At 32.5% G+C, this 12,521-nt stretch overlaps 2 protein-coding genes across 6 annotated transcripts in view; both read right to left on the bottom strand.

Annotated features, from left to right (window-relative positions):
• Positions 1-9,919, bottom strand: part of LOC118733214 (myotubularin-related protein 4) — a 59,706-nt gene extending 49,787 nt beyond the window's left edge. For 3 of the 4 annotated variants that reach the window (XM_036462523.1, XM_036462527.1, XM_036462528.1), the window contains exon 1: positions 9,302-9,383. The gene's annotated coding sequence lies outside the window, so the exon portion shown is untranslated. Of the gene's footprint in view, positions 1-9,301; positions 9,384-9,709 lie in introns of those variants that run through there. The other variant, XM_036462524.1, reaches the window with a different exon arrangement.
• A 2,397-nt stretch (positions 9,920-12,316) lies between these two features.
• LOC118733213 (zinc finger protein 84-like) overlaps positions 12,317-12,521 on the bottom strand; it is a 5,018-nt gene continuing 4,813 nt past the window's right edge. Inside the window, exon 5 of one of the 2 annotated variants that reach the window (XM_036462522.1) lies at positions 12,317-12,521. In XM_036462522.1, coding sequence (XP_036318415.1) covers positions 12,486-12,521 — 36 coding nt within the window. In that variant the 3' untranslated portion in view covers positions 12,317-12,485. The other variant, XM_036462520.1, reaches the window with a different exon arrangement.

The raw sequence follows: 12,521 nt of genomic DNA, 5'->3' as shown, positions 1-12,521 counted from the left end.
AGGTTTAAAGTGTTTTAATGAGTTACCGCCACATGTAAAAGACTGTGATAACTTTGTTGCTTTTAAAAGACAACTATTTGTTCACTGTAAAACTCTGGCTATTAGGTAGGAGAGCACGAAACGGAATGGAAACCAGGCCTTTCCATCCGACCAAGCAGCAAATGATCTAGCATACGCAAGCTTCCGACTATGCCCAACAGCCCGACCATAACGCGGAGCGGAAACTAGACCTTTCCGCCCGCCTCATATCACGGAATCCAGCGTCAGGGTTTGCATATTAATGACGACGGGAACATGGATCGGAGACTCGGCCTTTCCGACCATGACTATCAACTCGTGAGCAACGCGGAGCGGAAACAAGGTCTTTCCGCCTGCTGCACATAGTACATATTTAAAGGTAGACTGGAGACTAGGCCTCGCCAGCTACCAAACTAGTTAGACAATATACATTTATATAGGTTAATTGATAGTTTTAGAAACATAAACAGCTTTGTAATTGAAAATTTAAATTTAAACTTACATATACGCATACTTTGTTATATATTAAAAATACCTATCTGTACTTTTAAGTCGCAAGACTGTAACAAATAAATAAATAAATAATTAAAAACCCGATCTATCTGCGTACTCAAAATTTTTCTAAAAATTCTAATTAAATAGTTCAGATTTTAGACGAAAATCTGTTGAATTTTTCTAAGTTCAGTATAAAGTTTGAAAGTTTCACTTATGTGGTTTTGATTAAAGCATGAACCATATTTTTATTTAAAAGTAACAAAAAAATTGTTAAAAGCATGGCAAATATTAAACAAAAAAAGACCATGCACTCACTTTTCATCGCCAGTGTATATGTAAAGCGAAATCGCGTGACAATTACCGCAGAAAAAATAAAAAAATAATTTATTTATTTGATGTATAATCTCCCAGCAGCCTCGTTGAGATAAACCAAATGCCTACACTTTTGATACATATCCTTGCAAATAATTCAATATGGCTTAGTTCAAAAATCATCTAACTTTCGGCAATTAACTATTTCAGCATTTAATAACAAGTAATTTTAAATTGCTTGAAAAGACATCTGCAAAATAAACATACTGACTTTGAAGTGCTTTAAGCCAAATGCATTTTAAAGTAGTTGAAATCAAATGCAGAGTCGGAAAATCGACTGGCTGCTTGCACACAATTCAAACTGAACATTTGAAAGCGCATTTACATGTCTGACTGTAGCTGAGCGTGCAGATATGCTTGCTGTTACTTGTTAGCTTCCAGAACGTCCGGGTTCGAATCTCAACAGAGACAACATATGAAAATAATAATAAATAAACTTTTTTTTTGTGTCTTGGAAATATGAAAAAGCATCTGTGAAGTGCAGAACGAAACCGTATTCGAGCGAAACATACATACTTTGAAGTTCTCTGAGCCAAATGCATTTTAAATTAGTTGAAATCAAATGCAGAGTCGGATAATTTAATGATGCCTAGGACATCGCCATGTTAAAGTCAACAGTTCGTTCCAAGGAAGAAAGTCAGATCTTTAACTAGTTGTGGTGGGTAAAAAACTGGTTGAAAATCGATATTTAAACTAGTTTCTTTCCGTACTGAGCACTTACAGAAACAAATACCTACAAAGAATGCAATCAAAGAGAAAATGCAGAGAAATATAAAAGCAAAAACGAAATCTTAAAAAAAAAGACAATTAATACAAAATGAAAAAAGTCAAAGATCAAAGTCAAAAGAGAAAAAAAATACATACATGTCTACACATTTAACTCAACATTGTTGCATTAAAAAGAGAATAATCGTGCTAAAAATAACTTTTACGAAAATAGAATCAACAGATGATGGCCTTTGTTTTTTGTTTTTGTTTTTGTTTTTTTTTTGTTATGTGGAACTTAGGTGTTTGCAATTTCTTGCTTTGTCTGTTGGGGTAATTTATTTATTTTTTTTTTAACATTTGTCACGCGTGTCTATATTAAAATAAGTAAAAGGGTAAAATATGCCTATAAAACGTATTTATCTGTAAAATTTAAATAAAGAAAAATTAATGAGTTGTATCGTAAGGATTATTGAAAACATGCTCCATGAAATTATGTTGGAACATAGAAAGAAACGTTTTTGTACCTGAAAATCTAATAAAAATATGTATGCTTCCCGAACAAATCGACGAAAAATATCACAAATATATCCATACGTTATTGCATTTCACTAAGTAACACTTCTATTGGGCGAACTTCTCTGAATCAAATACACATTTTAAGTATTAGGGGTAGCCAAAGAAAAATCAATTGAATTTATTTTGAACGATTTACAAAGAACTTGAAATGTACACGGTGATAGGTAAGCAACTGCTAAACGCTGTACCGTAACAATGCACAAACATATTAATTTGCATACCAAATTAAGCAAAAACAAATATTCAAGTATAAATCAATCAACATGATAATCGATAAATATGCATGTAAAATCTAGCGCTGATGATTTGGCCAAGGTAATGAAGTACATACGCGGGTAGATAATGACCGGGTACCCAATATTTACCCGGATTTGCGATTGTATAAATCGTCAAAAGGATAAAAGATTGACATTTGGGAGGTTCCATGAGAAAGTGAATCTTAGTGCAAAAATTATTTGTTTATAAAACTAACAAACGTAGTAACAAACATTTGTAAACAGCTTGAATCTCCCAAAACATTACAAATTAAAGCTTTAAATGCATTTTTTATTATCTTGTTTTACGTTTGGAAATCAAGCTCTGAGTAAATTTTTTGAAGTCTGTAAAGTTAGCCTATACTTTTCAAAATTGGAAAAGTTTACTATGGCATTAATTGTAGCTTTTTTATTGTAAATTTGTTGTGAAAAGAAAAAAAATTTTAGCTCTCATTTTTTTAAAATATGGTATATATGGTGCTAACTTGACACCATACACCTAGTCGAGAGAATTGAGATATTGAAAATGTTACAACGGTATTGATTGTAGATTTTTTGTTGTAAATTTGTTTATTTAAAGTTATTTTATAAAAGTCTAGCACATTACATAACCAGCACCACATAAATCTACATTTCAAACTTCTTACAAAAATTATAAAAATTCAACAAACTTTACCAATTACACCCAAAACTTTTAAACTTTTAAAAATTATAAAATAAACTATAATTATAAATAAACTATCCTAAAATAAAACGTTAGTGAATTGAACCTCTACTTGGCTTCTTATATTTTTTAATAAATAATCTTCAATATTGAAAGCTCCTTTTGATATAAAAATTTGTACGTGTCCCACCCGTGACATAGGAATATCGGATTTTTTTTTTATAATCAGCCTCATCGCGAGAGTCGAATCGCATCGAAAATTTCATGGCATTGCCTAAAATTTCGACTTGACTAGTTTATTAAAACCGAAAAACTTGGCAGCACTGCACTGAATAAAGCAATAATTTTTGGGTAAGTTTTTGCTTTGTTAGTATTCGCGGTTCGTTTTTTTATTTCAAGACATCAAGTTCACACAGAAAATTGAAATAAATTCACAGAACTTCCGTAAGATATGTCTGCTCCAAAAAGCAGGTTCTTTTTTTCTCCCACCCGTGACAGAGGAAATAACTCAATTTTTTCCGTATAAAAGTAAGTTGGAATTTTTTTCGTATTTGGCAATAACTCATATAACGGGGAATTAGGTGTTGTTTAATCAAAATGTAGAATTGTTGAGAACTTTATACCTAAATTTAAAAATAAGTTAATTGTAAAAACAAATATTTTTAAAACAAGCTTTCTAAATATGAACGAAATTGGACCATAAATACTGGTTTACCAGATTTATCGACACGTGCGCCCCCCTATCGTCAAATTTTTTTATTTTTTTTTTTTAGTTTTTTCATGTACTTTCTAAATATGAACCAAATCGGACTGTAAATAAGGACTTTTCGAATACCTCGACTCCTGCGCCCTCTATCGGCTTAACTCATCTGTCGTATTGCGTTGTCATCGTGTTCTGAACTGCGAAGTTTCAAGTCTCTAGATCATCGTATGCTACATTTGGCAAATTTTCGTATGCTACATTTGGCAACATTTTTGCAGCCACTTTTATGTCATGCGACAAAATGTGATACAAATTTTTTACTAAATTAACGATACCTATTTTTTACTCAATATCTCGGAAACTAAAAAAGATATCCAAAAATAGATAACACCAATCTATGTTAGCCCGATATTACTCGGGTAAACGGGTATCATCAGCTCTATTAAAATCACACCAATTTTTTGTTGTGCTGTTTATTTCCAATTACAGTGTAATTGCCTTATGTACCGCGTCGTTAAAAAGCATCGACAATTTATAAAAATTTACAGCTTTAGTCATGTGATTAGGTAGAAAATGTGAATTTTGCATGAGAAACATCTTTGGTTTTCGGCCGCCGTGGCCGAGTGGTAAGAGGTGCGCACTGCCACTGCGCAGAACCTGGGTTCGATCCCATCTAAATTAGAAAAAGTTTTTTTTTTTAACAACAGTCAATGTCAAACCTCCGAGTGTATTTCTGCCATTAAAAAGCATCTCATAAAACCATTTGCCGGTCGTATGCAGAGGAGTAGTTCGGTCAAACACTTAGCAAATTGTAAACTCTGTTATTGCACCTCTAAGTAGAATTCTCACGTTTGAACGTAAGCGGATTTCAGCATGCGTGAACGTGCGTTAACTTGATATTCGTTGCCGTAGAGGACAGTTTCGTATCACTTTTGGAATTGTAAAACCTTTTCGATTTAATATTCAAATGTGAGCTTTACGTTCTCCGAAATTCGTAATATCGCGAACATTTTCAAATCGATTTTTGTGGAAACGGTGACATGAAATAATTTTTTTATGGTAACAACAGCAAAAACAACAAAATTTTTCTTCATCAAGATCTAGGAATACAGGATGATGGCCAGCAAATTATTTAGGTGATAAATCTATGGCACATCGACACTTTAACCAATTTCGACTATTCTTATTTTATTTTTTTAATCTTCATTAATTTTAAAGTATAGCCTATTGTCTAACAAAAACCATATAAATCCAAATTAAAAGCTTTTTAATTAGAATTTATAAAACAAATTTTGGTGTACAGTAGTATAATAACCCAGAAGATAATTTAAGGTAGGCCTTCTTAAGTAAAGCGATTCTAAGAGGCCTACCCAAGAAGGGCAGAAAAAAAGCTGTAGCAAAGTGTGAAACAGTTGTTTACAATTCAGCATATTTTCGCGATAGTGCAAATTTTTGTTCATCCTCGCGACTAACTTGTTATTAAATTCAGGTCGTGGAAAAGACCGTTCCTCAAAAAGATTCAACTATAGTGTAAAATGTAAACAAGCATATTAACACTCTATTCACTTCTCTATGCTCAAGTCAAGAAACAAAATTGTGATTGTGACCGTTAATTATATTTAAATACCCAAAAGATAACTTAGGTAGGCCTTCTTAATGTAGAGTGGAAGGCCTCTTGACACCCAGGAAGGATTTTCGGAAGGGCTTTTATCTCCTAAAATTATCTACTGGGAAAGTCTAACAGCCCGTTTCACCCGCAATTTAAATGGAAAATGACTTTTTTATTTTCCATATAAATTTCAAAAAATTATATTTTTATTTGAATTCAATATGGAAAGTAGGGATGCATCGATGTTTTCAAAACATTACTCATACAACATCTTGTAGTATGGCAGAAAATTTTTTGTTTACATTTTTGTGAAAATATGTCCTTTGAATCCATTTACATTTTATCATCAACATTATACCATTAAAAAAATATAAAATATAAATAATTTACTACAATTTTTTGTAACATTAAATCGTTAGTTAATCTATGGAAAAATAAATAATTGCGCTTGGCGCAAACGAATTTGATAATTGTGCGGTATAATAGACGAAAAAGTAAAATAAATACTACAATGTAAATAAAAGAGTGTAAAGTAAATATGTACATACATATAAAAAAATTAATATAAACAATGCGGTGTCGCAAGTTCGCAAAGCTAACGAACGGAATTTAGTAGCAAAAAATGTGTTATCTTTCCATGATGAGCAATGCATCGACTGATTTTTTGCCTTGAATTGTTTTTACTTGTATTTGTGTTTTTCATGACAACTCGTTAAATATAATTTTGACTTTCTGAGTTCGTGATTAAATTCTCAAACGCCTTTGGGTACACACCCTAAAGGCTTGGGGGCAAAAGGTGTACCTACTCTAACCAGTTTTTTTCAATCATTGCCGTAAACTTCAATAGCCTCAGAAAATGTGCTGTTTTCGAAGAGTTTGGACCAAGCTGAAATGTGAGTCATTTTTGTGGATTTTAAGGACTAGTGAAAATATGCATGGTGTAAAAATGGTTGAAAAGAATTAGAAGAAAAAAATTAGAAAAAAGTAACGCTGTCCGAGGACTCGGACTCGAACTCGGCTTTACTCACTCGGCCATTGCGACTGATGGGGATGCGCGAGCAAAATGACTTTGATACCTACACCTGCGTTCAACTAATTAGCACCGAAATTCAAAAAGTTACTGTTTGCAGCTTACGTTTATTTATTTAGTTTTAATAATTTCCATCTAAAATATAGTAATTCAATCTATAACAGAAACCACGCAAATAATCGTTACAAAGCTTGCACAAGTTAAAAAAAAATTAATCAACCTTGTAAAAATTTAATATTTAGAAAACTTTTGGGTATGCCTTTTTGTAGCCCATTCAATTTTGGTCTGATAAAGTGCAAATTTCAAGTCGCTAAAAATTACCGCTGATGTACATACATACATATATGTCTCTATTGTTTCCTTTGCGACAGCTGATTTCGAATCATCAAAGTGCAGCATTCGAGGTTGGCAACGATATTTTCGAGTTGAGCTGTCATTCGAAATCGGGAAATGCCTTTAAACGTATTAATTTTGCCATTGCGCAGCAGGGTTGAATTATGGCAACACCAATCAGATTTTTTTTTTAATTTATTGGGGACGTTTTGCATATTTGCATTTAATTTGAGTGCAATGGCCGACACAAATCAAGAAAGAACAAATATTAGCAATTTGTAATTAAGTTAAACATTTAAATTTTTAGAACAAAAATCGAAAGGCGACATATACAAAATGGACGAATAGAAGAAATGTCTGGCAGCACCAGTAAAGTTTTGCCAAAGTTTTGTGCTCAGAGAGTTGACGTCTACATTTTGGGGCGCAATTTGGAACGGACGGTGAACTCCCCATATTTCGTTTCTACTTCCCTGTTACATATACTCTAATTTAAAACATCTTAACAGATCTCTTCAAATTGTAAAGCAGAACATGTCAAAGATATATTTATCATTCTGAGCCATTGCACTCATAATTTTTGAACACAACTGTACATGACTAATCATTCTATAATAAGGGGAAATACAAAGAACACTCAGCAGCATAAATTCGACCCCGATAGTATAACTCCGTTGAATACAATCAACGAACTCTAAAACAACCTCCGCGATCAGACGTATTTTCTTTGTATGCCGCAACAAAGGAGCATTTTAAATGCAACAGGTAAGTTACTCAACAATGCCTTAAATTAATTATCAATCGTATATCGAATGACAGAAACATCTTTTTCGAGCCCTTGTGGGTTCCACTCATGCTTATTCCGAACTTAATTACTTTTCGTAAATTTATTTTTCATATCGATAAGCTTAAAGGGTAATTTGTAAAGCTAATTATGACTGTTTCATATGTATGTTTCAGTTTAATAAGTTTTTTAACTTTCCTTCGAATGCGAATTTTTGAATTCTTTGTTTTCATTCTTTCCTTCGTACTAAAGACAAGCGGGCGATCACATATTTTACTTGCATAGAAGGGCAGACAAAAATAAAACTGATACAAGGTAAATGTGAATTTTGTATAAGATAAATGCCAAGAGCGCAATATACATATATTAGATATATTCATATGTACAGTTGGCCACAAAATAATAGGAGTGTGATATTTTGCCCAGTTTTGGCTATTTTTGCTTCTGGTTTTGTGATCCGTTCAGTTCCGTTGATTTTTGAGATTTTTTTGGCGGAAGATGTTTGACGTTTTTTCCATAAGTATTTTCGACAATTTTCTTTAATGTGGAGGACACTGCCAGCAAACAAATTTCCAAAAATCAACAGGATTTTTTAGCAGCTTGAAACTTGCACTTCATTACACTAGAATTAAATGGTCACCAAAACAGCATACCATTTTTTTCTCAAGATTCTGATTAAAGAGTTTGAGAAATGTTGGTGAAAATTTGCAGAATTTTTCTAATTTTTCTGCACAAATATAAATCTTAATTCATTCGGTGTTTGTTGTATTACCAGCTTGACATTTATAAAAAAATGATAAACATTAAATAAACAAAATACAACTAGGAAAAACTTAACAAAATATAGCACTCCTATTATTTTGTGGAACACTGTATATATGTGATCATATATGTAGGTACAATGCATTTGTATGTAAAACTTTTCTTTCCTCTTTCTATGTTTTTGCATATTTTTTCACAACAAAGCGAAAAATATAACCGATCTAGTATATTTACTATGTACAACTGGTACGTATAAACATAGTCTGCCAAGAAAAGAATTATCAAATTATAGAACAACAGATAATGGAAGCTAAAACGAAAGTGTGCGGTCGCAAAGATATGACTTTGCAAATTTGCAATTGTGTGACCATAAAAATGGTCAAACCAAGAAGCACGCAAAATACGACATTTAGTATCGCTGGGAATATCTACATACTTGGGGGTAGTATATACTATATATCTATTAAAGTAGGCACATATATATACATATTTACACATGTATGTATGTATGCATTTATATAATGCATATGTTTTTCTACCCGTATTTTCAGAATCGTAAGAAATATTGAGTGCAATATCTACTATAACAGTCAGAAGGCTTTTAATCTAGAATTAATTAGAAGAAGCGAATTTCGTCTATGTAAAATTGCATGTTCCAAAAATTGTACATATGCAATTGCACATATGGTGCACCTTCCCTATGTGCATATCTATTTGTCCATACGCTTTTTATTTCCATCCATACATATGTATGTACACTCATGTATACATATAAATATTCGCATTTGCGTATGCATTCGGACTACAACTCTAATAGGAATAACCACGGCAATGAGGGTACGATACAGCGCAAACCGAAGCCGGCTTTACAAGTCCAAAGTCCAGTGCAGTCTTGCAAGGACAATTTAAAGCTGGAATATTATTTATTCAAACCAAATATGAGGTATACTTATATTAGCAAAATTTAAGCAATGCAATCAAGGAATATTCACTCACCTAACGATTATTTCTAAATAAACTTCTCAAAAATCTTCAGCACAAGACTGGTCTGCGTTTTTTATATTATCTGGCGACTATACTGACGTCAGCGTTACGGCTTCAGTTTTTTATGCAACTGCACTCCGATATTTGAAAAAAAATCACTTGTCTTGATTAATGTATTGAGTTTGTTTCTTAATCTTTCAATAAACTGCGTAAAATAGAATGCGTTCACAAGAACCTGTGCAAATGAATGCAAATACTAGGAAGGAAAAAAATTTTTGATTTATTTTAATTTTTTTTTCTCCACAGCTATTTTTCACACGTCTTTATTCTTAATTGCTTCTCATTTTCTTTCTTCTGTTTACCCTTTGCACTTTTATTCGACTTGCACTGTGATCATTTGTTTCTATGCATATTCCGTACTTTTTTTCTTTGTTGCTGGGGAAAATTTAGGACGCAAATTCGTGATCCCCGCTTAGAGCAATCTCTATTTGAAACACCGCAAGTTCGATTAGATGCTCAGAATATTCCACAATCAATATTTTTCGTTTATTTGAACAAATATTAATGGACAAAAATAAATTAAGCTTCGCTGACGAAAAACAGCAACTCCGATTACATTTTTCGTATTAGAACTTGAAAATGCAGCTAACTTCAAGTCGAAGTAGGAATGCATAGCGCAAGCAGTGATCGGAACTTCAAAATTTGTGTGGTAGAATGTGGGAAAAAAGTACTAGATTTCAAAAAAACTGTGGTAAAACTCAGGGTTTGGATCACACTTTGTACAAAATTAAAAAATTCTGCAAGGTTTCACCTAAATTGCAAACATTTTAATTAGAATCTAAAAAAAATTAATTTTAGTATAATAAAGTGCAAGATTGAAGTTGCCTAAAATTGCATTATGTTTACGCAATTTTTTTCCTTGACAGTGTAAAGCAGTTCCTTCCATATCAAGATATTCTTTGAACATATTTTGAAAGATTTATGCAACCTTACGGAGTGCTACCAGCTTTTCTTTTTATCACATCACGATGTAGCGACAAAATGTGGCACGTTTCAGAAACCGTTACTTGCGATTTGCCGATTTTGACAACTCTCTAGTAAAAGTAAGCAACGCTTTAGAAACTTTAGATGCACTAAAATTTGCTAATTCTTTCTCAAAAATCTCCGTCTTTTAACATTTTCGCTATTAGTTCTTTTTATAAATCATATATTTTGCAATTTAATACTATGTCTCCATTGTGAGATTTAATGAAGATTTAGCCTTCTGACGAGATTTGACGTTAAATCTTTTGAGATTTATCATATAAAATTAAATCTCGAAAGGTAGTAGATTTAACTTAAATCTTCGTCAAATCTTCAATAATATTGATCAATAACTACAATTTGTTGGATGTGGCAACCACAAATTCACATGCCATAAGTCAAATGACATTTGTGTTTTCAATATACAGTTGAGGACATTGAAATCTAGCCTATCATAAAAACATGAATTCTCGTATTTTTAGGTAATTTTATATTTTTGTTAGTTTGGGAGGAAAATTAGTAATACATATTTACATAACTTTGGTTGTAATAAATTAAGAAAATGTTATTTTTAAAACTAAAAATTTAGAAGAAATGTTTTATAGTAATATCATGCAGAGTCTTCTCCGCTTTCTATAAGTTATTTACGCGCTGCGACAAAAAATTTATAAATTTCGGTAATGGTTCTGCTTCGATAACATTGCACCGAACATCCTCTAGAACTCAGTTCGTATTCATGATATGCCAAAGGCCCACGATTGGGTTTTCGGTTCCCTCCTATGAATAAGAGAGTTCTACAAAAATTTTTCTTTCCGCAAATGTTTTTTACCGTTTTGATTTTTCTTAAATTCGGGAAAATGATTCGGAATATGGTACCATTCTTTACACTTTCCAAACTATATATTATACATACATATTTACCACGAATAAGAAGCCAATAATATTCAGAATTCATATAATGAAATTCCGCTTGGTACCTTCCTTTTATCTGTCTGTATATCAATGTCCGCAACTGTATTTGTAAAATCATACATAAGCAAACGTCAAATATTTAAAAATGTGAACGTCAAACATATCTCGTAATGGTAATGGAAACGGTTGTGATTTAGCAACTGGATTTATTAAATCTTAATGGATAAATCTCTCAATGGAGACATAGTATAACACAATAAAACCACGTTTCCTGTAGAAAAATTTAATATTGAGAAAATTTACTATTTTGCAGTTTATTTTATCCTCCCATTATGCCTGTTATTAGTGTTGGACAATTTTTGCAATTATATTGAGCAAAAATAAAACTACTAAAAAACGCGAATATGTGGTAGATTTCAGACCTTGTGTAGTAGATGTAGTAGATGCTCAAAAAAGTGGCAGATCTACCAAAATGTGGCAACGTCCGATCACAGAGCGCAAGTGATGCCGGACCTTAACAATTGGATTTATATCAAAAACGTAAATTCAGATTTACGCTCTATGCTATTGTTGCGAATACTGCGGCAACGAAAAGCGAACAAGAAGAAAATGGCAGAATGTTCGATGAAAGACGTAGAATATTCGACAGCAAGAAACGTCAAGTGGAGAAATATTGCGAACAGCGAGAGAATGAGAGAATGTGGGATAGACCAATGCGAATTTATACAAGGTCGTGTTAATGGCGATCTTAGATTTTCGCCGCGGTACTTCTTAATGTCAAAATGATGTGTTTGTTGTAAACAAGGCGAATGCATATAACAACAAACACATCATTTTGACATTAATTAGTACCGCGGCGAAAATCTTAATTCGCCAGTAAAGCTGAAGTTAGTCAAGAACGTATACCTATCGGTACGTAAACCCGAGTCAGCTGACACGATGTCTTACCAGATCGCCATGTAAATAAAAACTCAACACCGCAGAAATTTTCTGCAGTTGTAGCCCGTAGCGCAGAAATCTGTGGAATTTAGATTTTTCCCGTTTCAGCTGATTTCTTCCTTCTATAGATGGTTGCCACTTTGTCAGTTTTGCATTTAAGTATAAACATGCAATATTTCTTTAATAAATATATTTTAGTTCAAATTAGTGTAACTACTTCATAGCCCATGAACTGAGGTATGTGAATGTTCTAATATAATTAACCCGATTGGACCCATTTATTGCAAATTAAGAAAGCTTTGCCTTCAAATTAAAAAAGTCATCAGTTGCTGCTCTGCGATTTGATATACGAAAAAAA

The sequence above is a fragment of the Rhagoletis pomonella genome, unplaced genomic scaffold (genome assembly GCF_013731165.1).
Source record: "Rhagoletis pomonella isolate Grant_MI unplaced genomic scaffold, Rhpom_1.0 Rhpom_scaffold_00002, whole genome shotgun sequence".
Classification (NCBI taxonomy): domain Eukaryota; kingdom Metazoa; phylum Arthropoda; class Insecta; order Diptera; family Tephritidae; genus Rhagoletis; species Rhagoletis pomonella.
The sequence above is the reverse complement of the archived record's forward strand: the minus strand, read 5'-3'. Positions and strand labels throughout refer to the sequence as shown.